The sequence below is a fragment of the Pogona vitticeps genome, chromosome 5 (genome assembly GCF_051106095.1).
Source record: "Pogona vitticeps strain Pit_001003342236 chromosome 5, PviZW2.1, whole genome shotgun sequence".
Classification (NCBI taxonomy): Eukaryota; Metazoa; Chordata; class Lepidosauria; order Squamata; family Agamidae; genus Pogona; species Pogona vitticeps.
In genome coordinates, this window is record NC_135787.1 from 129,304,483 (window position 1) to 129,331,532 (window position 27,050).

The following is a 27,050-nucleotide window of genomic DNA, read 5'->3' on the forward strand; positions in this document are numbered from 1 at the left end:
GCATCTATTGAGGCTTACTGCCATTAGTTAAGGACTCTCTAGGATTTGGTTCATGAATTAGAAGGTTGCCTCCCCCTCACATCTTCAAAAGGGTGGGAGTTTAATGATTTCTCTGAATTGAGAGCTCTGAGACACTCCAGTGATCTCAGTGGCCTGCACCATGGTGTCAAGAAGTCTTTGTAAAGCTTTAGAAAAATTATGGGTAATAGTTCTGAAAGTTCACAGCTTTGGGGGGTTATAAGTATACAACAACTTTAAACAATGACCAGTAACATTAGGCTCTTTTGCAATAGTGGGTAAGATTTACAGTGGACCTTCAACTTACAGATGGCTCGACTTACAGACTTTTCAAGTTACAGACTTCTCTGGCTGCAAAATTTAGGTTCGACTTGCAGCCAGAGAATCAACCTACAGACCAGGAAAAAAAATGGAACAAAAATGGAACATAAACGGCTGGTTATGGGATTAATCGGTTTTTAATGCATTGTAGGTCAATGGAGACTCGACCTCCAGACTTTTCAACCTGCAGCCATCGTTCCAATACGGATTAATTCCATAAGTAGAGGGTCCACTGTACTCATTATTTTAAAGAATGATGCTGGGTATTGTTCTGCAATCTTTGAGTGATTTAAAAAAGGGTGCTGCTGGCTGGATAGCTCAGTTTCTACCTAGCTGAGAAGCCAGAGGTTGAGAGTTTGATTTCCTACTTTGCTTCCAAGGTGAAAAGCTAGCCTGTGTAGCCCTGGGCAAGCTGCACAGTCCTAGAGCATGACAGAAGATGGGAATGGTAAACTACGTCTGGTCACTCTTTCACTAGAAAACCCTGAGAAGGGGTTGCCCTCAGTCAGTATCAACTTGATGGCATGTTATTGTTGTTGTTATATTGCAATTCTTAATTCTCAATATTGTTGGTGCAGTGGACAAACCAAAGTGTCAAACTTATGAATTAGCAATCATAAAAACTTGCAAGTGAGATGACATGTTTGCAAAATCACATTTTTTTTTAAATTTCAGGAAACAAATTAGCAGCTATTAGCAGCTGTTTTAAATTGGAAATCAAAGATTTTGGAATAACTCTAGTAATTGAAATTAGTACTGTACTAAGAAAATTATTTTATCTTGCTTCCATATTCTTTTAATTTTTTCCTTAATGTTTGGTATTTTTTGATTTTTGTACTTTCTGTACTTTTGAGGTTGCTTGTTGATTGAACTAGAACGATTTGTTGTTGTTGTTGCTTATTCAAAATTGTAATATCCGGCTTATTAAAATAAATTGTTTTATCCATAGTAACTTGCTTGTACCAATATAATATTCCAGTTTTGTTTTCTAAAACTGGAGGTGGCTATAATTTAGAATATGGAGGAAAAGATTCAGAGTACAGCTATCTCCATCTAAGAAGCTACAGAGTTCATGCTCTAAATCCATATTTTACTTCCTAGATTGGAAAGAAGGATGTATTTTTTAAAAATTCTGATTTCCTAGGTACGAAGTCATCTGCCTTTTCTTTGCCCTGGAGATATGATGCCCCAGAGTGGGGGAATGGTTTGGGGGAACTTGGAAAATAATACTGATGAAAAAGAAATATCTTTTGGAATCAGTAAAATGCTTTTAAAGACTATACTCATTTGAAATGCCAGGAAGTGTACAGTATGAATATCTGTATGCTGGACAATCTAATACAGTGGACCCTCGACTTACGGAATTAATCCGTATTGGAACTGTGGCCGCAGATCAAAAATTCTGCAGGTCGAGGGTCCATTTCCCATAGGAATGCATTGAAAGCCGATTAATCCGTAACTGGCCAAAGGAAAAAAAATCTGGGGCTTCCAAAGCTGTACCCGCTGCCCTCTGCCTTCTGTCCCCACTGTCCTCTGCCTCCCATCCCCCCGGGGACAGGAGGCAAAGGGCACTGGGGACAGGAGACAAGAGGCCAGTGGGTGCATCTTTCTAAGCCCGGAAAGCCGGCAGCCTGTGGGGAGCGGCTTTCGGGTGGATTGGCTTTCGGCTTTGGGTTTGGGCTTTCAGGGCTTAAAAGCTGGACCCAGTGTGCACTGGGGACAGGAGGCAAGAGGCCAATGGGTCCAGCTTTCTCAGCCCTCAAAGCCCAAAGCTGACAGCCGGCGCAGAGTGGCTTTCGGCTTTCCCTGCCTCTCCCCGCTCGCAGCTTTGAAAGCCGGAAAGCCGCCCTGTGCTCGCTGTTAGCCTTCGAGTCTTAGAAAGCTGGACCCACTGGCCTCTTGCCTCCTGTCCCTCGTGCCCAGAGGGGGAAAGGAGGCAAGAGACCTGATTGCGTGCTGGGTTATATAGTTCTGGTGGGCTAAGTTTGTTCCACCTTCTGCCTCCCTGACTGACTGCTGGGTTATGTAGTCCCGGCAGGCTGTTTGTTCCACCTTCTGCCTTCCTGACTAGGAGGAGAGAATTCCTGTCTGGCACGGGTTAAACCAGATCAGCTGTGCAGTCTGAACCCAGGCAATATGGTGATGGCTTGACGTGCAGACAGCCTTTGGTTGGGGCAGACCCAGGCCGGCCCTCTTGGCATCCAAGTCTAAACCCTCTTTTGGCACACCCAGAGCCCGTCCCAGCACCCCTGAATGTGACAAGAGGGCCAGACAACCCTCTCAGTGCACCCAGAGACTGTCCTGGCATGCCTGGACATGACTAGAATGCCAGCCAACCCTCTCTTGGCCTGTTCCCATCCCTTAATGTGGCAAGAGGGCCAGCCAGTCCTCTTGGCAGTTGGCACACCCAAAGCCCGTCCTGGCATCCCGAATGTGCCAAGAGGGCCGGCCTGTCTCAGCCCCTCAAAACCTCTGAGGGCTATCTTTATCATCTCCAGCCAGTCTCAGCTGCCAAGATGCAATCCCCCCCCCCAGCCTTCTAATTCTAAATGAACATCTTTTTTAAAGGTTGTCAGCAAGTCTAGTTAGATGTTGGTGGTGAGTGACAGGTGAGCTTCCTAGGCCTGTCTCAGACCCACCCAAAGCCTGTCTGGGTGTTGCCCCATCGCCCGGCTTTAGACGGCAGAGCTCATTTGGTTTTTAATCCGTGCCCTGGGGGCCGGCCTAAGGCCCTCCAAAAAACCTCTGAGGGCTATCTTTATCATATCTGGCCGATTTCAACAGCCAATTTGCAAGCAGTCTCCAGCTCTCCAGCTCTAAACGAGCATCTTTGTTGCCCCATTGCCCGGCTTCAGATTGCAGAGCTTATCTGTTTCCAACAGCCCCACGGCCCCATGCATTAACCACTGTTAATAGCACCGACCCTGTTCATCTGATGGTGCTACTGGTGCTATTGGAAGTTGCAAGCAACCTCATTTGCCCCCTGGGGGCAAAATCCTTTCCTTTGCAGGCAAATCAGATGTTACTGAAGAAGACCAGAGTCTGCTCTGCTGCCTTTTGCCTCAGTGCCAGATGGAGCCAAAAAAGCCTGCTGTGCTGCCAAATACCTCCTTGCCTCCAGTCCTCCTGAGGGCAAACTCTACTTCACTGGCAAATATAATGTTGTGCTGAGCTGAAGACAAACTTGATGCCTCATGCATGCCTTTGCCCAAAGGGACCTCTCATTCTGCTGGGGCTAAATATAACTCCCCAGAGTATATGGGCTTCTGTGCCATGTGGTAAACTCTCCTGGGGGGGGGACCCAATTTGTGGGTGAAAAACTTTGAGTTCAGATATCCAATCTTCACCAAAGTTGGCAGGCATGTTGGGGAAAGACATGCCTATGTTGTGATTCTGGAGTCTCTAAGTAGCTGGGGGAAGCTTTCATGGGTGGTCCTCTTTGTGACTATATAACTCAGGGGTGCATGATCCAATGTTCACCAAACTTTCAGGAGTTGTAGAAATGCATCTGAGGAAGCTTCCCTGCATATTTGGTATCTCTAAATCATTGGGGGCGAGTGTTATAGGTGTTTAAATTGGAGATGAGTCAAGAGATTGATTCATCGATTCGTTGAATAATATTCATATATTTGTATTCGTTGATTCGTTAACCTTGATGCATAACGGATCAAAATGAATAGCCATTTTTTTTTATTCGTCCCCATCTCTAGTCAGCATCACATGTTCAGGGTATCTCTTTGTTGTTTAGTAAGGGTAGTACTTTAGAACAGTTGCTTATTCCTTGCAAGGTAGCACTTCTGACAATTATTTTTAAGGAGATTTTTGGAAAACTACAGCTGTTTGCCCAGGAAAGCATGAAGATTGGATGAGGAGATCCTTTAGCTCAGATTATTGTCTTCTGCAAACATTTTTTTCATTGAAAGCACAGAGCTGAGCATTAGACCACCCCTGCCACTGACATCCCTGTGTCCAGCATGCATAGGAAATAGACCTGATTCCACACAACAACATTTATGCAGTGTGTCTTGTAGAAGTGACTTTGGTATGCACAGCTTGTAATATATGTGACTCCTCTGTGTGATCAATTTTCTCAGCTATGTATAGATCGTACAGCATATAAAGGCCATGACACTTATGACAGTCCATCTTTGACTGGTCTAATAGTGTTTCTGCTGTAACGCATAATGAAAGTACAAGACAGATTATGCTGGATGTTGGCTCCTTAATATTTCTAGCTAGAGGGGAAGGTAAAATAATAAACATAAAAATGCATAGTGGCAAGCTGGTCTAACCAGAAGAAGAAATGCCATGCATGTAGGAGAAGGACTGTCAGGTATGGTACTTAAGCAAGCATGTGTGACTGAATGGGCATGATACAAATAGATCTGTTGGCTCTTTGATTATGGTCAGAGAGGTGAGAAAAGAAGCAAGTTTCTTTGCTTGAAGAGATTCTAGTATTCTCTTGTATTATGCAGAGGATAGTATCACTGTGAAGTGTTATGAGCTATTTATTACTCAAAATTCTTTTTGAAATCTGAGTTAAGATTCATATCATGTCTGTGGAACTGAGTTTAAATACTCTTACAGAACCCCGTGTATCAAAGGCCAGTTCTGTGCCACTCAATATTGCACTAAAGGAAAAAGTAAACTTTCCTAGATGGGTATATTTCAGGCCTTTTGTGGGTGTGTTTTCTGCACTGAAAATATTTGCACATGCCAGACATTGAGCAGAAAACAATCATCCATTCAGGGAGCAGCAACAACAAAAACAATTTACCAAACAGTACCTGGTGCACTTTTGTTTCTGTTCTTGGAGTTTTCTTGGCAAAGATACTGGAGTGGCTTCTCAAATCCTGCTCCAGGTGGATCGCGTTTGGTCAGAACTCTCCACTATGTCCTGTCCATCTTGGGTGTCCCTGCATGGCATAGCCCATAGCTTCTCTCAATTACTCAAGCCCCTTCGCCATGACAAGGCAGCAGTCCGTGAAGAGGATGTGGTGCTGGAGGAGGCTCTTGAGAGTCCCCTGGACTGCAAGGAGAACAAACCTATCTATTCTAAAGGAAATCGACCCTGAGTGCTCACTGGAAGGACAGATCCTGAGGCTCCAATGCTTTGGCCATCTCATGAGAAGAGAAGACTCCCTAGAAAAGACCCTGATGTTGGGAAAGTGTGAAGGCAAGAGGAGAAGGGGACGACAGAGGACGAGATGGTTGGACAGTGTCATCGAAGCTACCAACATGAATTTGACCCAACTCCGGGAGGCAGTGGAAGACAGAAGGGCCTGGCGTGCTCTGGTCCATGGGGTCACGAAGAGTTGGACATGACTAAACGACTAAACAACAACGAAACCTGGTACCCATGTCACCTGGGGATGATGGTAATTATAGTAAGAAATCTATTTATTATTTATTTTATTTATATTGTTTATATGCCACCTTTCTCTCCAAAAGTGGCCCAAGGCAGCTCATGACAATTGAAACTAATCACAGTTTGAGAAATACCATAGAAATGATATTTTAAAAAATAAATAGTAAAACCAAGATTAAAAATAATTCAAAAATAATATTTTTTTAAAAAAAGACAATAATCTCTAAATTCCATATATATAGCATTCCCCTTGTTGCTTAAAAAACTGCCCAAAAGGAAGGTCTTTGCTTGACAATAGAAGGGCAAGAGGGTGGGGCCTGACTTAGCTTTACAAGGCAACACATTCCAAAGCCTGGAACAGCCACTGAGTAGGGAAATGGAATCTTGTAGCATTCAGCTGGAAGATAAGTAGGCGTTTATCATGCTGTTTATTTATTAGATTTATATTTCCTGCCTTTATGGCTGATTTCACAATATAAGTTCACAATATAACTATTGTGAAAATACTAAATTAAATTAAAACACCATCGGCCAACATCCTGTCAAGTGATTATGCGAGCACAAGGGATTAGTGGTATAACTCGCAGAGGCAAAGTGCCGCCAGTTAACAAGGCTCTGATGGGATTCTTCTTTGCAAACCAGTTGGGTGCTTACCATGCGACTAAAAACCAAATGGGGGCTCATTTGAGGGGTGGTTTTCCACTGCAACTAATATCACTGGCCTTTGGCCAGTGGAACTGTGCAGCAGCATTTTTCCTGTTACAAGCACTAACCAAATGTAATTACTGAGAGAGAATTATGTTAAACATTCCATTTTAAATGATTATCTATCCCTATTGCTTACCAGATCCCATAACCCATAGGAAAATATATATATTTCTCCATGGTTGCTGGATGTTATAGGCAGTTCTGCCTTGCAACTGTAAATGATTACAAAATAACAATAGTTCATATCAAAGCTTGAGAATAATTAATTAATTTAAAATAAATAATTAATTAAAATATGATTAAAAATATTTTTTACCCTTCCTTTGTCTTTAAGGACACAAGACTGTTTACATCATTAAAACATAGTATGTAAACCTAACAACAGCGAGTATTCAATATGAAAAGGATCAAATAAATGCTAAAAGGCTCAAACCTTGCAAATAATATAAGGGTTGGGTGTTGTTTCCTTTAAAAGAAATTAAATAAACTAACTCCAAAGACATGGGAACAATATGACATACGCATTTTCTAACTGCTGGGAAAAGTGAACATAAAGATGTTACAGTGGAAATAAATGGGACATACAACACTTTATAGAGCACTAGCCAGCACTAACCAGCACCCTTCGTATCAACCATCCACAGTGAAATACAGCACGCTGCTCATAAAAATATATTCTTTGGCACTGTGGTGCTACTATATTGATTTGTTACAGAGTTGTAAAATTCTGATAATTTAGCCCTCCCAAGTTTCATATGTTGTATGCTTCAATTTCAACCTTTTTGTTTTCAGGAGTCATGTATTGCCTTCATCCTGTTTGTTGGTCCTGTTTGTTTTACCACACAGACCTGCTGTATATACACAGACTCTGGCTCCGTAGAATGCATAAGGTATCTTCTTTGTTGAGAGTTTGCCACAGAATTAGCCCATGGGGGGGGGGTGTCTAGTCTTTTGCCAGCTATCTCTGCATGCTTTAATTCTGGTAGGTCTTGCTGTCTGAAAGATTTCACATTTTTTGCATTTTACAGTAAAGCATTTGGTGGTACGTATATGGTTTTCAAACACCATATGAATAGTAATTATGAGTTAGGGAAATGTTGTGGAGGCTTCCTTCTCTTGCCACTACAGGCATATGATTGCTCTTTTTACTTATATTTTAAAGGTGGCAAGTTGACTTTGATCTTTCAATCAAGTAGAGTTTAAAGCAAAACGGATAAAGGCATAATTATCTGGCACCCTTCATGCATGATGACTTTTTGGCATTATATCAGAAAGTCTTGACACCGAGCCTCAGACTGGCTGTAGTGATGAAAAGAGGGAAGTATGAAAAGCAAAAATATATTATTTTTCTGCTCATAAGCACCTCTCACTTTCAGCCTGTTCTAGGTTAGTATGTGTGTCTGTATGTTTATCCTGGTTTGCTGTTAGGAAATGCAGAAACTTAGGGAGCAGTCGTATACTTTAGGCATATTTGCTAAGGAAACAATTTTGATTTGAAGTTCTTAATTTCAATCTGTCCTGAAATGTATTAATATTAAACAAGGTTGAGTCCTAGGGAGAAAAAAAATGGTAGGAGAAGGCAACAGATGTTGAGAAAAGCAGAAATGTTATTGCAAGTGCAACCCATTTATGTAATTAATAACCTTCAGGGCACTGTGTACAGGATACGAAATATGTGTAAGGAGTGTGATTTTTAAAAATGCAAGTATTTGACATTAGCTAACATGTTTATTAGACTGTGGAACATAATTTCACACTAGTGTTTTTTTGTTACTGTAGGGAACTAAAACAAACTTGCTTAAGAACAAAATATAAGATTAAAAACATACAGTTTTGAAATTATTGTGATGTACTGCTTAAGGCAAGAGTTAAGCAACTTGTTAGAAATGACTGGCAAAAAAAAGAATTAAATTATTCTCTTTTTTGGGGGGAGGAATACTTTGCCTCTGCTCTTTCTCTTCTCCTCCCCACCCATTATTCCCCGCCTCTCTCTGCTGCATATCCTTACCTTTTTCATTAAACACTGGCCTTTATATTACATGCTGTCCAATATCAAGATTCTTCCCTGTCTATTCCAGCATTCTAAGGCAAATAGCAGCAAAGTCATTATAGATATTGCACTGCCTTTTCCTGGGCCATTAGAAACTGGGAATCTTTCTCTCTTCCTCTCATCCTTTCTTCTGTTCCTCTTCCTCTGTTATGAATAGTATCTCAGTTCATTACTAAAATTGTGCAGCTAGGACCAACAATATAAAGGTAAAGGTAAAAGTTCCCCTTGACAATTTTTGTCCAGTCGTGTTCGACTCTAGGGGGCGGTGCTCATCCCCGTTTCCAAGCCGTAGAGCCAGCGTTTTGTCCTAAGACAATCTTCCGTGGTCACATGTCCGGTGCGACTTAAACACGGAACGCTGTTACCTTCCCACCGAGGTGGTCTCTATTTATCTACTTGCATTTGCATGCTTTCAAACCACTAGGTTGGCGGGAGCTGGGACAAGCGACGGGCACTCACTCTGTCTTGTGGATTCGATCTTACGGACCAACAGTATACTGCAGTATATTCTTAAGGGTAGGTAGCGAGCTGTGCCCCAGTTGGATGCCATTTTCTGCCCTCCAGTTTTTCCAGTTTTCCAAATGAAACTTAGCATCCCAACTTCAGCAGAACATTCCATGGTTGTTGAGCATGCTTGCTTCACAGGTTGACTAGGTGAGTTATAGCTGATTCCTACTGGGAAATACAAGAAGAAAATACTTATTTGCCTTGTGTGTGGACATGGTAGTTTTATAAGGTCGAAGAGACAAAGTATTGTTGTATAAGTGTAAGATGTCGGTGGTCACAAAATCTTCAAAGTTCAAGGACCTGACTTGGCAAGTGTAAAAGAGTTTGTCCAGAGTACTCAGTTTCTTAGCACATACTTGTCTTGGTCTGATCAATAGTGGATAGTTTATAGTCTTGAAAGGTGTGTGTCATTGTAGGAAATTCTTTTGCAAAAACACAGCTTTATTTGAATAGCAGTTAAGTGAGGTATTGCAGAGCCATCAGGATAACATACATAGTAAATGATGGAAGGATTTCATTCATTACTAGTGGTTACTACAGAGCGAAACAAGTATAGGAACATGTGTCCTCCAGATGTTTTTTCCACCTTTGATCCCAAAAGCACCACCCTCAAAATAAATTTTGTTGGCTAGCAAGAACATCTGGAAGGCCATGAATTTCTCAGCTTTGGTATGTAGCTACTGAACTGCATTTAAAGGTTAAGCCATAATATTCTAGTAAAACAGGGGTCTCCAAAGTACAGCCCACAGGGCACATCCACCCTGCCTTTCCATTTAACCTAGCCCGTTCCCTTCAGCCCATGCATGCGCGGGTGGGTGGGTGTCTGTGCGTGCATGTGTTGTGTGCGTGTGGGTGAGTGAGAGTGCATGTGGGGCATGCATGCATGTTAAACGAGGCAATCGCTAAGCGAGGCACCACTGTAAATAGTTTTTGATTGTGAGTGTATTAGACCACCAAAACAATATTAAAAAGATGAGCATCCAGGTTTTCCAGTACTTTTAATCAGGGATGGAGACTCAAGTTGTGGGACTTGCTGTCGTTGGACCTAGGTTGCACCAGTGACTCCACTTGGTCTTGACTCAGGTGTTTTGTTTTGTTTTTCAATGATTCAGACTCGACATGTGACTTGGAACCCAATCATCCCTACCTTTTTTTCTGGAGAAAAAAAAAGCTTGTTTTTAATAGGGACTCAGGACTTGATACCAAAGACTTGGACTTAGAACTGAAGTCTTGAACTTGGGAATTGGACCCCAAAACTTTCCAGCATCCCTGCTCTTCATCAGGTTAAGAAGCTGGACTGGATGCTAGAAACATAAATGTAAACAAATCATCTCATTTACAAGTTGTTAGAACTACATTTGATGGTTCAATCAAAAAGTATTGGAACTAGTTACCTCGGGAGTTGGTGAGTGCTCCAACACTGGAGGCATTCAAGAAAAACTTAGATAATCACCTGGCAGATATGCTTTGATTGTATTTCTGCATTGACCAGTGGGTTGGCCTTGGCCTTGTAGGACTCTTCCAACTTCACTTTTCTATGATTCTAAGGTTCTTTTGTTTTTTCCTAAATTTTTATTTAGGTAGCCCATTGTCAGAGCAAAGATCAGCTCTGCACTTCCAACACTTTTGAGTCAAGAGCCCCCTCCTATTTTGACTAATCCAACTTTGTATAGATATTTAAATCAAAAATTAGAGCTAAACCAGACATGACAGCAAAACACATCTTGGTTTCTTAAAATGAATAGTTAGATGTGAGATCTTTTTCATCACTATTGTTGCTGGGGAGGATAGGATTGAGTCTTCAGCTATTAAGTTGGTCTAGTTTACTCCACTCTACTCCAGCTTTTGCTATCAAATATAAAATCAGCCACCCTTGTGTGGCTTCTAATGAGCCATTTAGTGTCACATTTGGTTTTGTTCTCAGATGTCAAAAAAGCCCACACTGACCTGCCAGAGTTGAATGTCTTAGAACACAACCAAAGAGCATAAAGACTCTGTTAATTGGATCACAAAGCATTTGGCCTTAGTAAAGTAATTAAGTTATACAAACTTCTGGAGGGGGAGAGAGTAGAGACATATTTCAGCCAGAGGCACTAGGGAGAAATCAAGGTACTGCAACAGCAGCAGCAACATGTAGTTAAGTCAGATTCAACTTACAACCACCCTTTCCTGGAGTTTCTAGGTATACACAAAAGTTGTTTAATATTCCTTTCTTCTGGGGGTGTTGTGTAACTGCAGCCTGTTCAAGGTTGCACAGGCTAGCTCTTCTTGTGGGGTGCATAGTGGGGAACCCAACTCAGGTAGTCCATCTTATTGAGCTATCCAGCCAGGTCCCTTTAGTATCTATACTTAGAGGCACATAAAAAAGGCACTCCAAGTTTACATTACAATATTAATAAACAGAGAATTTAGTACTTTCCTGTTTCAGGACACTATCTCATTTTTCAAAGTTGAACCTGTTAGTGATTTTGTTGTGATACATCGTCACTGGTATTGATTTGCTGCAGAATGCTTGTTAACTTAGGTTTATGTTCTGTTCTTTGTTTTATTTTATTCATTAGAACTTTAGGACTTGGGTCTTAATTTGATTGACTTTTTAATGAATGGCTGTAGTTCTTAATAAATGAACAATTCTGTAATGAGAAGCCCTACTCCACCTTTTAGATTCTGGTTTGCTTGACAACCTAACTAATATTATTGATAAAATAAGTAGATTTGAGTAGTAATGGCATCTGAATCAGTAATATTTAGGAATAGGGACTGTCCTGTCACAGAAAAAAAAAAGATAAATCACAAAAATGCGAAGTACAGCGAATATATTCTAAAGCTGCTAAACTGAAAGCGTGAAACTAATGGGCCGCCCATTAATTTCTAGAAGAATATACTTACTATTGTGGCCAATCCAAAAAGTAAAACAACAACTCAATTTCAGTTGTTGGCAGTTATTGGGAATCTAAACATCCCTTTCATCATAGGAAAGCAATTGTGGGCTTCAGAATGGCGGAGGGTGGGGAGAGTCTTTATGTCTGAAAATTGCCACCAGCTGTAGTATCATCCCTTGGTGTTGATTTTTGGACAGCGCTTGTAGTGGAGTGGGGACCTTTGGTCCTCCAAGTGCTTTGTGTTAGAATGCCTTGTAATTGTCCAGGATGGCTTAGGCTTCTGTGAGTGGAGACCAGAAGCATTTGTAGGGTCACAGCTTTCCTTCCTTTGCTGTGTATGGTAAAGAGGTCAAAGTTGATCAGCTCTCTCTCTCTCTCTATCAAGATAGTCTCTGACTCTCCTCTACAAGACGTCTACTGGATTACTGAACCTAAACAGCCTTTCCTGTTGCTCTTAATGGGAACCTTTCTTAGCCATGCCTCTTCTTCCTGTTCTTAGTAGCTTTGTGAAAAAAGATTCTCGTGGACTATGGCTAAATTGTGTGGAATTTCAAGTGTGACCAATAGGGTACGATTTCTAAAGCTTTGATCACACATCCTCCTAGCGCCTGAAGAACTTGTTTGGTTTATGTACCTGGTGGTCAGTTGGAACAAGTAACAGAGCGTAGCAGTTTAGAGCGCTGCAGTTCACGTTTTCATCCAGTAAGCCATGTCTGTTCTCTGGATACGTCATTGCTTCCACTGCCAACAATCAACATTCCACTATTGCTGAGAAGGTCCCGTCCTCACTGGGCTGTCTTTGAAGCTTTCTTCTTTCTAGGACCTTCTCATGCATCAGTGTTGCTGTTACATAAGGATCCACAGAGTGTGTGAGTTTGCTCTTAGTATGTAAGATGATACCATTGTTACACAGTATCTCAGGTTCCCTTGTGCATGTCTGGTATTCTGTACTCTTAAGAGATTTCTGTTTACTCAGTCTTAAGCCCTTCAGACCATTAGAGCGTGCTGAGTTACTGCTCCTTTGGGGCATATTGAAACACGCAGATGAAATTTGCTAGAACTGAAGATACCCTGGAGTCAAAATGATCATCAACATAAGTTACTTTTATTAAAGTTATAGTGAATGTTGTACTGTTCCACCTGCACTTAAGTTGCTAAAATGGAACAGAGCAATCCTTGGATTGCTTCCTATATATCTTTTTATCATGCAGTTCTCATATGGCCTTTTTGTCATCTGCAGTTTGTTTATTTGGTAAGATCACTGGAGAGCACCCTTTAGCATTGCAATTTGCATGATGCAAAGTTATGTTTCAATAGGAAAACATTTAGCTTGGCTTTGTTTTCATTATTATTTCCCATTTAGCATGCAGCGCATGGACAGGAACAGGATATCAAGGAATGAGCCTGCACTCTTGAGCGTTGACTCAGCTCTATTTAATTTAAGTTCCCTTAAAGCATAAAGTATTGCAGTAAATTATGTTTCTTTTAATAATAGTGATATTTTATAGATACGAGGAACTGGAATGTCCCCCACCCCTAGCTACTACAAAAAAGCATGAAATTGTAGCATTTTCTCTAGATTTTTTAGAATGGAGTTTTCTGAGCAACATTTTGTTTAAGTATTAATAGAGATTAAGAATGAGTGAATACCAGTGTGTGCACAAATAATTAATATTTTCTCTGAAAAAGACATCTAGATTCTCTCTCCCTCCCCCTGCCCCTGCCCCCTTTTTTTGAATGAATCATTTTCAGAGTGGGCATTTTTGCTAAAGGAGAGAGTTATTGCCTGTTGTGCTAAAAGGCACTAAGTAAGAAACTTCTTTTGGAACATGGTGACATGTTTTTAGTACATAAAACCTGATCTGTTCCTGACTGTGCAATGGATTGTGCATTTCTCAACGTGTAATTTCTGGTTAGTTTACACAGGAGAGCTCTATAGGAAATGAGTTAGGAGAATAATAGGAAAAAGTAATAGGAGAGTAGATTTAAGGAAGCAGTATTTGAATTACAGAAGAAAGTGATTATGTTTTTCTATAGTCTAAACAATATGTATCCTGAGCAGTTAAAGAGACAAAATAAATACTGGGCTTCATCTGCACCACCTCTCCAGATCCTGTAGCTGCTGCTTGAAAGCATCAGGGGTTGTTTGTATCAAATTTCAAAATAAGTTCTGTTAATAAAGCTTTGTTCAAGTTATTCTCTAAGGCTTTCACAGCCGGGATCCGATTGTTGTTGTAGGTTTTTCAGGCTGTTTGGCCATGTTTCAGCCCGAAAAACCTACAACAACTTTGTTCAAGATGTTTGGCAATCTACAGTTGACCTCTTTTCTTTATGCAGTTGAAAAAATTAAGGAAAACTGGGAAAGCCCTGTATGTATGTATGTATGTATGTATGTATGTATGTATGTATGTATGTATGTATGTATGTATGTATGTATGTATGTATGTATGTATGTATGTATGTATGTATGTATGTATGTATGTATGTATGTAATGTGAAGTCAATTTTAAATTAATGAAAACTATATTTTTCTTTATGAAAATTCAGTTGCCAAATAGTTTATTGCAAAACAAAGTTGCAATAAACATGTGCTAATCTTGAAGTATTATCTGACCAGAACTAGACCAGTGTGGATTTGATTTAAATCAAGTCAATTTAAATCATTATTTAAATCACTAGTCAGTAAGACTCAATGTAAATCATGATTTTTAAGTGTAAAGACTCATTCTTGTTGGCAGTTATAATGGTTAATATTTGCAAACCAATGAATACTTCATATTTAGAATAATAACATGTCAAATTAGCAAAACAGATATATCAGAACTGATTTTAGTTTAATAGTTTAATCACTTCTCTTTGGAGAACTACTTAAATTGTTTTATTTAACTAAAAGAGTAACATATAGCATACATGTACATGCTTAAACGCCAATGTTTATTAACTGAAGTTGTTAACAAAACATCCTTTAAAAAAACAAAAGAACTTCAAGTTTGTGCAGAAAGGTCCCAAGTTTTGTAAGGTGTTCAGATGGTTTTACTTTCATTTTTAGTGCTTGCCCCTCTCCTTGCAATTAGGGCCCGGTACCAAGGTTTCCTCTAAGCTATGCGTTCACAACTCCACCTCCCTCTGCACAGGAATCACGTTGAACTCACTTGGTCCTGGTTGCGACTGAACCATTTGTGTGGAGTCACACACACAATGCGGGGGTGAAGTAATGCACACAGTAGGTAGAGCCCCACACAACTGGGCTGAAAATTAGAGGATACGTTGCCTGGTACAGATGTATTTCACTCAAAACAATCTTCAAATCTAGCATTTAAGGTACAGTAATGTGTTTGTTGCACATAGATTTTCAAAACGAGATTAAGGTCTTTTCCTGAACTTTGTTTATTTTATACCATTTTTACTGTGAAAAACTGCATGTTATCTCAGCTTGGATAACTTGGATTAATTGAATTACTTTACCAAAATTGTAAATATTGCATGAATACACAGCCTTATATTACATAGCTAAGCTCGCTTTTGTGCTGAATAACTTTTGAACTACAATGTATCTTAAATAGAAAACTACATTTAGATATTTTTCCTCCAAAAGCATTTCATTAAAATAAATTTGATTAAAATAAAAACATCAATTTAAAATTTAAAAATCTGATTGTTTTGATTTAAAAAAATTGATTTCAGTCCTCACTATTCTAAACCCTGCGTAATTATGAAAGCAAACTGCATAGCTTTTTAATTTCTATATGTGATTTGGTACGTGGGAGAGCACCAGTATATTCAGCCAAACCAAAAAATAGTGGTGGCCCGAACAAAAGATTATAATTATGAAACTGAACCTCAGATCAGCACCCAATTTGGCACAGATGTAGCCAAAGTCTGTCAGGATGGTCTACAAGACACCCTCTTCTGCTCACTACCATTTGTACTCATTGAAAAACAACACTGAGAATTGCTTTGTGTTTGGGTGAGATTATATGTTGAATTTTGCTTAAATGTTAAAATATGAACTGAAATAAAATTGCTGTTCATTTTCTCCAGGTAAATTTATTGGGTACAGCTAATCCCACAGGGATAAGGATCCATGTTGTACCTTCTTGTCATATTGGTATTGAAGAGGAGGAGCCTCTCAGAAAAGAAATACTGGCACCTATAATTCAGTACTTATGTGGCTGAATTTATGGAAGTTTCTACCTAGATTTTTAGGAGTTAACTGCTCAAAGCTGCAGGCTTGCATGGATGAATGGATTAATCTGTCAGTTTTGCCTTCTTCCATATTCCATTTAAAAAACACACAACTCATTAATTCAATCTTCGATGTAAACAGTTTTACATACCGTATTTTTCCATTTATAACCTGCCCCCATTTATAAGTCCGTCCCCCCCCCCCAATTTTCTAACACCAAAATTAAGAAACCTTAGCTTTGAGGATTAAGCCTCTGAGCTCAGAACGTCGGACATTTTGTCTCTGTTGAATCTTGAGCCTACAGGCTCCACCTCCAAGGAGGTGTGTTCCAGTTGGTTTGTTCAGGGTCAGCTGATGTCAGTTCCGTAAGGCTCCTGATTAGAAGAAGCTAAGTCTCCTGACTGTAGGAAAATCAGCCTCGTGGCTGAAGGGAGTCTGTTTACAGAGGCAAGGTGTGTGCCGTTTTGTTCTCTTCTCAGCTAACTTCGTGTAAAAGATGCCCCTCAATTTTTAGGATAATGATTTTAGGAAAAAGTAGCATCTTATAGATGGAAAAATATGGTAATTTGGTGAGAATTAACCAAAATTAAATGCTCAGCTGTTCTTACTGGATGCATTAGTTACAGTCCAGATCTTTTACATGGTTTAAAGTTAATAGGGCACCTCACATCATGTGAAAGGGCAATGATGTTCCTCACCTGACTTGTCTTTTGCTGTGCGGAGCAAAGCAATACAACCTTCCAGTGCCACCTACCGCTTGCCCACAGGCACAGCTCAGGCTCTCACTCTTTCTTTTGAGTGGAAAGCAGTATTCCTCCCTCCTTCAACAAACGTGTGCCTCAAAGGAAAAGGGAACATTCCCTGCCTCCTGCCATAAGAGGTGAAGGCAGAACCCTTGCAGGAGATAGAGAAGGCGAACTGAGCTGTGCTGTTCCTCCCTGGAGCAGCACATTTGGGAGAGAAAAAAAGGAGTACTTCCCTCTTTGGGGTAAAGAGGAAGGGAGAGCTGGTGAAAGCATCTTGCTTTGAAGAAGAAGAGATAAACAGTGGTAATTGTTGGAGTGGTGAATGATGACAGGAGACCGACCATTAGAGCAAAGCATGGCAGCCATTCCCTCTGCCAGAACTGAAGGAGGTGGCAGTAAGCCTCCTGCCAGCTAGTACTTCATTGCCAGGCTCTAAGGTGTTCTCCTGGAAGAGAAGGCACTGGAGTAGAGAGTGCCCAGGAGACACTCATATCTGAAGAAAGAGCTGGCAGGAGTGGCCTCCTCCTTTTTCATCAGTACGAAGAGGCAATGCAGTCTGTTCCCGTGGCCTTGGCTGCATCCACTACCTGCCATCAGTCACCACTGCTGTGGGTGCTGCTTATAATTTTCCCCCAAAATGTTTTCTCCAGCTCCTTTCTTCTTCATCTGAAGAAGGGGTGGCCTGTTGTTCATCATGGCTGCAACTGCTGCAGGTTTTCCCCCCTTCAAATAAACTTCCTTCTACTCTCCTTCTTTGTCATAGGACTATCAAGTATGTTTATGTATGTGTATGTATGTGGCAACAATGCTCCCTCTTCTTCAAGTCTGTGACTGCATGGGCCATTGGGGCAGGCAGTAGAGGGAGCTTTGGGTTTGCCACCCCAGTGTTCCACCACCTGAGACAACCACCTCAGCTAGCACAGCAGTTCAGCAGTGCTAACTATGCATTGTGAGTGCTCTAGGCAGAAATTTCATTGTGCTACCATATAGTATAAAGCATTGTGAAATTAAATGTAAGTGGGAACAGCAATACAATTGTTTAAAAATACATTTTCCAAATAGATTGTATTCTGTGTTCTCGAAGGCTTTCACAGCTGGGACCCAATGTTTGTTGTGGGGTTTTTCGTGCTGTTTGGCCATATTCTGGAGGTTTTTCTTCCTAACTTTTTGCCAGTCTCTGACTGGCATCTTCAGAGGACAGGTGTGGTGGTTTAGTTGACAGATTAGCTGAGACCAGGCTATAAGTGTTGAAGGGAATCAGCCAGGGAGTGCAGCTGGAAGCAATGACTAATCACCACAACCCCATATAGGTTTGGCTCCTATGCTAAATCAGTGCAGGAAGCAACTGTTGTTTTTGGATAATATTGTTTGTGGACTGCTTTGTGAAACCTTCCGGATGTCTCTTGACCATCGGACCGGACGTTGATGGGAGCGATTCATGACAACAGGAGCTAGAACTCTATCTGTATTCTGGAACACAGAACAAGACAGAGTTCTAGTTCTTGTCCTCTGAAGATGCCGGCCACAGAGACTGGCAAAATGTTAGGAAGAAAAACCTCCAGGACATGGCCAAACAGCCTGAAAAAAACACAACAACCATTAGATTGTATTCTGTTTGCATTTTGGTGCATGTCTGGGGTACTATACAAGCCACTGACTATTACCTGAAATGTGTCACTTTTAGAAGAGGTAATTTGCAGTTAAAATGGTAAAAAGAGGCAGTAGTTGAGATCTCTTTAGGTTTCTGTTGCAATTATGCTTGATAGAGCAATTGTTTCCCTTCTTTGTTTTGTGTCTGGATGGGTAGCAGTTGGAACGATAATTATGGTCATTTTCTCAGGTATTGGAAGATATGGGCTTAGCAGGAGGAAAGTTTGCAGGTGTGTATCAGAAAATGTAGCAGTGACAAATATGCTTTGCAGGGGAACCCATCTACAGCCTTCCCCCCTACTCTTCAGCCAATAAAGATTCAGTTTTCTTATTTGAAAACATATTGTGCTCAGTAGGTGAGGGAAAGAGCTAATCAGGCTGAAAAATCTAGAAACATACAGAAAAGGAGCTTACTTCACCAGCTCTTCGACTGTAAGCAGTAGAACAGGGATAATGGAATATACTAGCATATTCCATTATTGGCTCTTATGACGGACATAGAAGGAGCCTCCCTGAAAAGTGGGAAAACATTGTGAGTACACTCGGGCATCCCTGGGCAGTGGCATGCAGCTGGCAAATCCTTCAGTTCCAGAAGCATTGCACTGGAACAGCACCAGACCCAATCACTTCATGGATGCTGACCCCCTGAGAGATGGCTGAAGCTGAGGAAATATTTCTGCACATATCTCAAGCTGTGACCACTTCTGGTCAAGAATGGTCTTGATTGTCATGCTATTTTAATTGGTTTTTCATTTTGCCTATATTTCATGTGTGTCCATGACTTTGAATTGTGCAATGTTCTGATACAAAGAAAATACAATAAAAGACTGGCCATCCTGACTAGTGAGCTGAAGAGCAACAAGAGGAGGATCCCAGGTTCCCCACCATTGTGCTAAGACTTTTAAATGTTCTTTGTGCTAGGACATTTAAAAGGCCCTTTGGTTGGTTATGGACCATGTGCTGATTGGAAATGCTGGGTGTTGCCATCCCAACACATCTGGAGGGCATCAGGTTCATTGACAGACAGGCTTTCTTATGTCTCAAGTCATGACAGCATTTTCCTTTACTTGATAGTAATCAACTAAAAATTTTGAAGGCATTGAACTATGGAAAATGTATGAGCTGTCAAAAACACGTTGAAGTCTAAATCTCAACATTTATGCATCTTGAACATCATCCTGGCTATCTCAACTTGGGGTGCAGCACCCCTAAACAGTGTGATGCTATTCATTATTCAAACCCATCTCCCTGGTTTTTCTGCCAATAAATTCTGCCCTTTTGTGTTCTTTTTCTTTTACCTCAACTGATCAGCTATACTTTTTGTTTCTCATTGCATGACCGAAGTATTCCAATATTTCTGCATTTTAAAGTTGTTATGATTTCTTGGCCTGTGTTCATTCACTTTTTGCATCTGTCACCCATTCACCCCAGGATATTCTTAGCATCCTATGATAAATATACATTTCAAATGCTTGTATCTTTTTAATGGTTGCTTGTATTTAAGTCTGCAATTCCGTGGCATAAAGTCAAACCGCAGATGCACAGCGTCAGACAGTATGTATTCTCAGAGCCAGATTTCTTGAATATTAATGCTTTTCTTAAAGAAAGTGTTCCAAGTGTTCTAATTTTTACTGTGTTCATTAACCTAAATATCAACTGCTGATATTTGTCAACATGTTCCAAATACTCATGTTTGAATCTGTAATTGCTTTCTTTTTCCCCTTGGGATTACTGCTTTTTATGGATTTTCATGAAGTTGAGTTTATCAACACTCATCTTTAGGCTCTATCCAGTGCTTCCCTCATTAACTTCACTGAGTAATTTTGCATAGTGTCCAAATTTTCTGGTAGTAATATTGTATCATCTGTGTTTTGGATGGTGTTGATACATCTTTGCAGATGTTTCATTGATTTACTTCAGAAGATTGTACCTCTGCATTTTCTCTACAGAGCTGCAGCTGCCTAACTGAAGTTAAATCTAATTGTTGTAGATATGGGTGCAATAAAAGCCTGTTCAGTGTCCTTTTTGGGGGGAGGTATGCTTGGTTGCAGAGTATGGCAGCCCTATCACCTTGTTGCTGTTTCTGTTGCCCTATACATCTTACAAACAAGAGCCTTATGTATCTGTGGAGATTTTCTGTGCAATTTGGAATACTGATTTCCTCCAAAATATTTATGGGCAATCTAAAATAACACATAGTAGAAGGCTTTGAAAGCTTAGCAAAGGAGCTTAATAGGAAACCAAGAGAGAACTTTGAAGTTACAAAAAGAAGGCATAAAAATATAGTTTAAAAAAGATTTTAAAAGCCTGTTCATTCCAAAAGAGATACAAAGCGTTTTATAGACCTATTAAAAAAGAAAAGAAAATTGATTCAGGACACCATCCTAAATAATTGTTTCAGCAAGAACATCACCATCAGAAAGCAATGTGAAAACTAGTCATGTTAAAGTGAAAGGAGGCAGTTAAGAGTGTGGAACTTATAGAGAGCTGAGAGAGTTAAGAATTATTACTAATCTAATGAATACATCAAAATCCGTGGACAACCTGTTTAAGCGAACTGTAATCAATAAACTTGTGTTGTTCAACTTAATTTTTTTAAATAAATAGTCATGCAGTACATGGAAGGATCGTCTTCACTCTTGGACAGAATAAGTTAGTAACTACAGGTGGAGTAGTAGTAGCCAGACAATGCTGCACAACCAACCATGATTGGCTATCATAACATATTTTTTCACAGATTTAAAAAGGGGGGGAAACTTCCATAGACATATTAACCATGTGGTAAGTTGCTTGACTGCATTCACACCCATAAGAAACTTGAGTGATATTTAAAATTCTTACAGTAGTTGCAGTATTTCAGTATAATGCACAGCATATGTCATCAGCATTTGCCATTTAAAGAGGAATCCTGATTGTCTTAAATGGTTTTACATGTAAGAATCCCACAGATGGTTCTTTTGTGTGTGCAGTTCTGTTTATCTGTTGAAAGGACAGTTGAGCATTTAGTTCGGCATTTCTGTTACAATTACAAAAGATATGGCTGCAGCCACAAAAGAATTATGCCATCTACTGGTATGTCTGTGTATTCTGATTTGGAAGCCCATCATGAGAAAAAATTAGGGCTAATTGTTTTACCTTTCCACAAAATCATTTGAAAAAAGGCCACTGATGTCTGCGCAGTTAAACCATAATGCTGCTAACAAATGTTTTAAGCATTTATAGCTTTGCATTAAATCAAGCATGTGACAGTGCCTAATCATAGAGGGTTTCAGAGAACAATGAATTCACTTAGCATAATATGAGGGTGACAAATTGTAATGAGCTTCCAGTAGCAAACAGCGCCTTTTTGCTTTCAGATGAAGAGTAAATATTGTGTCTGTGTAGTAAAATGATTCTGTGCTTGATCATGTTTCACAGGAAATGGATAGAAGGCTTAGCATGTGTTTTTCAATTGTGTGTTTATGATGTAGTAAACAGTTTCAAAATATTTTTCATAATCATTTCCAAGATGACACAGCTGGCCAAACAGAAATGATAGACTAGATTTATTAGCTGATCAGAAAACTTGCCATCATCTTAGAGACAGTTGCTCTGGGTCATCCAGTTCAGGAAGGTTGGAACTGAATTTGTACAGTGATTGCATATTTATTTCTTTGTAAGTTAGATTTGGATCTTACTTCTAGTAAGCTCAATAACAACAGGCTCACCTCCTCTTGATTCTATCCTCACAACAACCCAATGAGGTAGATCAGGCAGAGAAATACCATAGTGCATGCCCATGGCCACCTAGTGTATTTCATTACTTAATGGGGTTTTGAACCGAGCTCTCTTTACTTTACACTGGCCCTTATAGCATGGACAAATTCTAAAGCAGTGCATACTTGAATGTAACAATTAAGACATAGCACCTCCCATATATGATTTAGAGTAGCTTTTGATGGGCAGAAATATAGTTCTCTGCCCATACTACAACTATAAAATTTGTCAATATTGTTTCCATTTTAGAGAAGGGCAAACAAGATCATAGTGTGAGTACAGCTTTCTTACATGGACTGTCTTCAATATTAAGGAATTACTTCAGTATTAATTCTAGGTTATGTAATTAACTTAATTGCTGAGCTGTATTGCGATCTTTCTGAAAAGAATTTAGGCAAAATTGGGACTTTTTAATCCAAGTAATGGGTTTAGGATAAATTGGTGACAGTCATAAAACATGCTGATTTCTTCTTGATTTTCTACTTCATAACAGTTATAATATACCCTGCTGACCACATTCCAGCCACTGACAGAATAAAATCTCCATCAACATATGCATCAGGCTTTTTGTGCTGATCAGAGTGTGGATAGTTGAGAATAGCATATCCATGCTTAATTGTCTGTGTCGAGGTGAAGCATATGTATTTCTCAGGAATGTGGCTGACCCAGAGTTAAATATCTTCCATTATTATTATTTTTGGGGCAGAAATGTCTATTTCCACTCCTGGAAGCTTCTAAGAATGGTAATTTCTAGCTTAGGGTTCTTGAGTTGGTTCCTTTCAAGATTTTCTCACCCTTCCAAAACCTAAGAATTGGAAGTGTCCGCCTTGCACTTTCGTATTTGACTCCTTGTTTTAAACTGGCTGTTTCAGACCACTTCCATGCCCAGTATATCCTGTGTTGGGATCTGGGGTTGAAATTGGCTTCCAGGCCTGCTGAGACCACCCCGGTTGCTCTGTATGTTCACTTGATATGAGCACAAAAATGGTCATATGAAGACTGTGTACATACATTTAAGGAATCAGATCTGATTTATTTTACCTGAGATTGCAGTAGGTGCAAAGAATTTTGTATGACTATTGGTGAAAATAAAGTGAAATTAAAGCTGTTGATCCAGGTGTGGTATAATAAATCACATTTTATATGTGATTATATGTGTATTCATGTATGCATTTAGCCAGCACTGCTGCTGATAATGATCAGGAGTGATGGCAAACTTGATGAGTATGGCAACTGTATGGAGCAGTTAAAAAGGTGCTTTTTGTTGGAATAAAGGAATAAAAGAAACATGTAGGTTTTGTAACAACCTTTTTTTTCCTGTCTCCAGCTGAACAAGCAACAGCTACAGGTTGTGAAGGACCGCTTCTTGGCCTTTCTAAATGGAGAGACACAAATTGTGGCTGATGAAGCATTCTGCAATGCAGTTCGAAGTTACTATGAGGTACGTTGGGCATGTTTTTTCTCGATGTGATTTTAAAAATAGTGAAGGGCGTGACTGTGTAAAAAGGAAGTACTGTTTCATAGAAGTGTTTTCCAAACTCTGCCGTATGGTTTGTCCTGAGTTAGAGAGGCTGCTTTTTTTAAAAAAAATTAAAGCTTCCGAAATCTTGCACCCAGTGTTTGTTCTATGTGGCTGGCTGGGGCCATTATAGCAGACTTGCAGGAATAAGGAAACTTCTGGTGGTACCTGGGGATGGTGCAAGGGTTCAAGGAAGCAAGGATAGGTAATTCTTTGAGAGGCTTCAGTTTAGTTTAATAGATAGTGAGACTGCCATTGAGACTCACATGAACCCTTCCACCACTCCCAGACACCACTGGAGATTGTTCCCTTCTAGGAAAGACAGTATAATGGTGATGTCTTGCCACATAGTGATGAGAAAAGCTCCTCTTTACTGTTTTTGGGCTGTAGCTCTCAAGGTTCTGCCTTGAGAATTCCTCTAGGAGATGCAGTCCTCAAGAAACAAAAGTCCTTTGCTTTGTTATCACCTAATAAGCTCTAATTCCTTGGGCCTTATGGTGACCTAATAAGGAATTACTTCAGTATTTATTTTGGATTTTTTATTTAGTTTTTTTAAATCAAGATGACTAGCTGTGTTTTTGTTGAATTTAGAAGCCAATGGGCAGCTAAACTAGTTGAATGCCTGAAGAATATGCTCTCCAACTGTACAGGCTGTTCAGTGTGTAATAATTGTGTAAAGCAGACTTGCAACTAGAGCTTCACTACAAGTCTAATTATCAGTAAAAGAGTCGGCGCTTAAGGCAATTGTTTAGTTATGCAGTAATATACTTAAAAGAGGAGCAGCATGATGCTACTGTTGATGTCATTGATCTTGGCTATGAACCAGCTTATAATTGAAGGAGAGAAAAAGAAGAATTTGGTTAAATGGCATACTAGGAAAAATTGGGCAGAGGTAGCACTAGACATGTGACTGAAATCTGAAAGAGAGAGGGAAGCCTTAAGTGAGCATTCCCTGACGGCGGATCATGAATGTGTTTTGTAAAACTGATACATCAGAATGCTATTGCCAATTTAAAAAAATGCAAAAGGGAATAATATACTGTACATTCTGGCAGCAAATTACTGCTCATGAATGAGGTTATACAGTACTGTAGTTCCATTCCTGGGCTTGCAGTTGATCATATCATCACATGCTTGCCCAGAAGTGTAGCCAGCACTTGATAACATGTAGCAGTTTCCTGCCATGATTTAATGTGATTTCCTTTACATAGGATTCTGGCCATAGTGCGAGTTGAAAGACATTTCTAAGGTATCTGGTGGAGCTGTCCTGCCAGAACTGCTGCTGACAGTAGAATCAAAAAGGGGATGGTTCCCTTTAGTACCTGCAGCTCCCTCTGAACCCTCAAAACCTATCTTAGAGGGCTAGAATACTCTCTAGAGCAGTTTTGACACGGGGAGTCATAAGGGAGAGGGAGGAGGAGAAAGTCCAGTTAGGCTACTAGATGAGGTAGGATTTAAGTCCAGTTTTGCAGATAAAATGTTTTTCTATTAACCACTTACTGGAATGGCATTGTTTTTCCTTTGGGATGAAGCTTATTGGGAAACTGACAGTAGAGTCTTGTCTGTTTTTGCTTAGATTGTTTGCACTTAGGTACCTGTTATTTTAATCAAAATTAAACAAATGAATATTTATTTATTTATTTATTTATTTATTCAATTTATATGCCGCCCAAACTACCCAGAGGTCTCTGGGCGGCTTACAATAATTAAAATTCAATACAGCAAAAGATAAAATAATTAAAATACAATTAAAATACAATTAAAATTGCCATCAGACCCACAGCTAATATAATTTCAATTAAAAGCCTTCTGGAACAGGAAGGTTTTGACCTGGCGCCGAAATGTCATCAGCGTCGGCGCCAGACGAATCTCAGTCGGGAGGGCATTCCATAGTCTGGGGGCAGCTGCCGAAAAGGCCCTTTGTCTACAAGCCGTCCCTCTTACCTCCTTAAGGGACGGCTCTTTCAAAAGGGCCCCCTGGCTAGATCTTAACTGTCGGGTAGGTTCATATGGAAGGAGGCGGTCCTTCAGGTATCCAAGATTATGTGAGTATATAGATGTCTACTGCAAAGATACTAGGGAGAAAATAGGAAGGTTTACACTGTATATAAAAGTTTGTGTTGTTTAGCATTGATAGCATAGTGCTGGACGTAGGTTCAGATCCCTGCTCACACATGAAACTCATTGGACAATCCACCTTCTCTCTTAACTTACTTTATAGATTTGTGCTGCTAAAATGGGAAGGTATAGCTATAACTATTGCACTGAGCTTTCTGAAGAAAGTCTAATATAAAAAAATCTTAAACATACTTGAGTCTTCTGAAAAGATAAGGAACAAAGTCAGTCAACCAAATGTAGACAAAGGGGGTATGTTCTTGAAAATTGTTTTAACTTTTCTGTGGCTCTTCACACTTTTTCCCCTGCCTTTTTGGTTTAGCTACAAATGTCAAGGGAGAATTTATGATTTCAGATTGTCTGAATCAGGGTGGGCAGTCTTTGGCTGCCTAGATATTTTGAACATCTAGAAACTCCTGCCCACATGGCCAGTGATAAAGGATGATAGGAGCTGTAATCCACATCAAGACAATGGTATGTCAGAACTGTATTCAGCAATACTTATATTCTTCAACCAAATTCACCCTGCTTCAGCTTGATTTTTAAAAACACAATAATAGCTGTTTGCACATTTAGACTGAGATATTGTGTGTCTGGTCCGATTCTGTTCAAATGAGCAACTGTATTCCGGGTCTTTAAGGCACACAAGCCTGCCACATTTTAGAATATTTCCAGATGGAGAGCTCCTCACACAAGTAGTTAAAAAGCACTTTTCAAATTTCCATTCATTTCTTCATCAGTTCTCTCCCACCCCCACACCCCACCCCATGGTAAGGAAGAAGGTGAAAGAAAAGGTGGAACACCAAAGAAGAGTTACAGGTGGAGAAGGACATCATCTAAAATCATCATTAAATTCAGTGAATGAGGCAATATGCTGGCATAATAAAATTTTCCTATGAAATTACTCTTAAACTAATTCTTAAGTAAAATAAGCAGGGCAGCAAGCTGAGAACAGAAACTGCAAAAACAAATCCGTGTGGCTGTGACTAAAAATGAAATAATGAACAGTGAAGTGTTAAATGTATATTATTTAGAGCTATTGCTGTTCATTAGTGTTCTCTGGAATCCAATGGAGAACAAATTGTGTCTTTAAATGGTAGCTAAGGAACTCTGACAGTAATAGAATTTGATATCAGGCAATGAGAGCAGGAGAGTGGGTAAGAGTCTGTTTAATTTACATTTTCCACTATGGTGCTTCAGTGAAAGGGCAAACTGGGAAATCAG

At 39.9% G+C, this 27,050-nt stretch overlaps 1 protein-coding gene across 13 annotated transcripts in view; it reads left to right on the forward strand.

Moving 5' to 3' along the window:
- CADPS2 (calcium dependent secretion activator 2) overlaps window positions 1-27,050 on the forward strand; it is a 371,478-nt gene that overhangs the window by 48,292 nt on the left and 296,136 nt on the right. For all 13 annotated transcript variants that reach the window (XR_012087419.2, XR_012087420.2, XR_012087421.2 and 10 more), the window contains exon 2: window positions 23,520-23,633. Coding sequence is in view for 10 of the 13 variants with exons in the window: in XM_020803108.3 (XP_020658767.3) it covers window positions 23,520-23,633 (114 nt within the window). In the remaining 3 variants the exon portion in view is untranslated. The remainder of the gene's footprint in view (window positions 1-23,519; window positions 23,634-27,050) is intronic.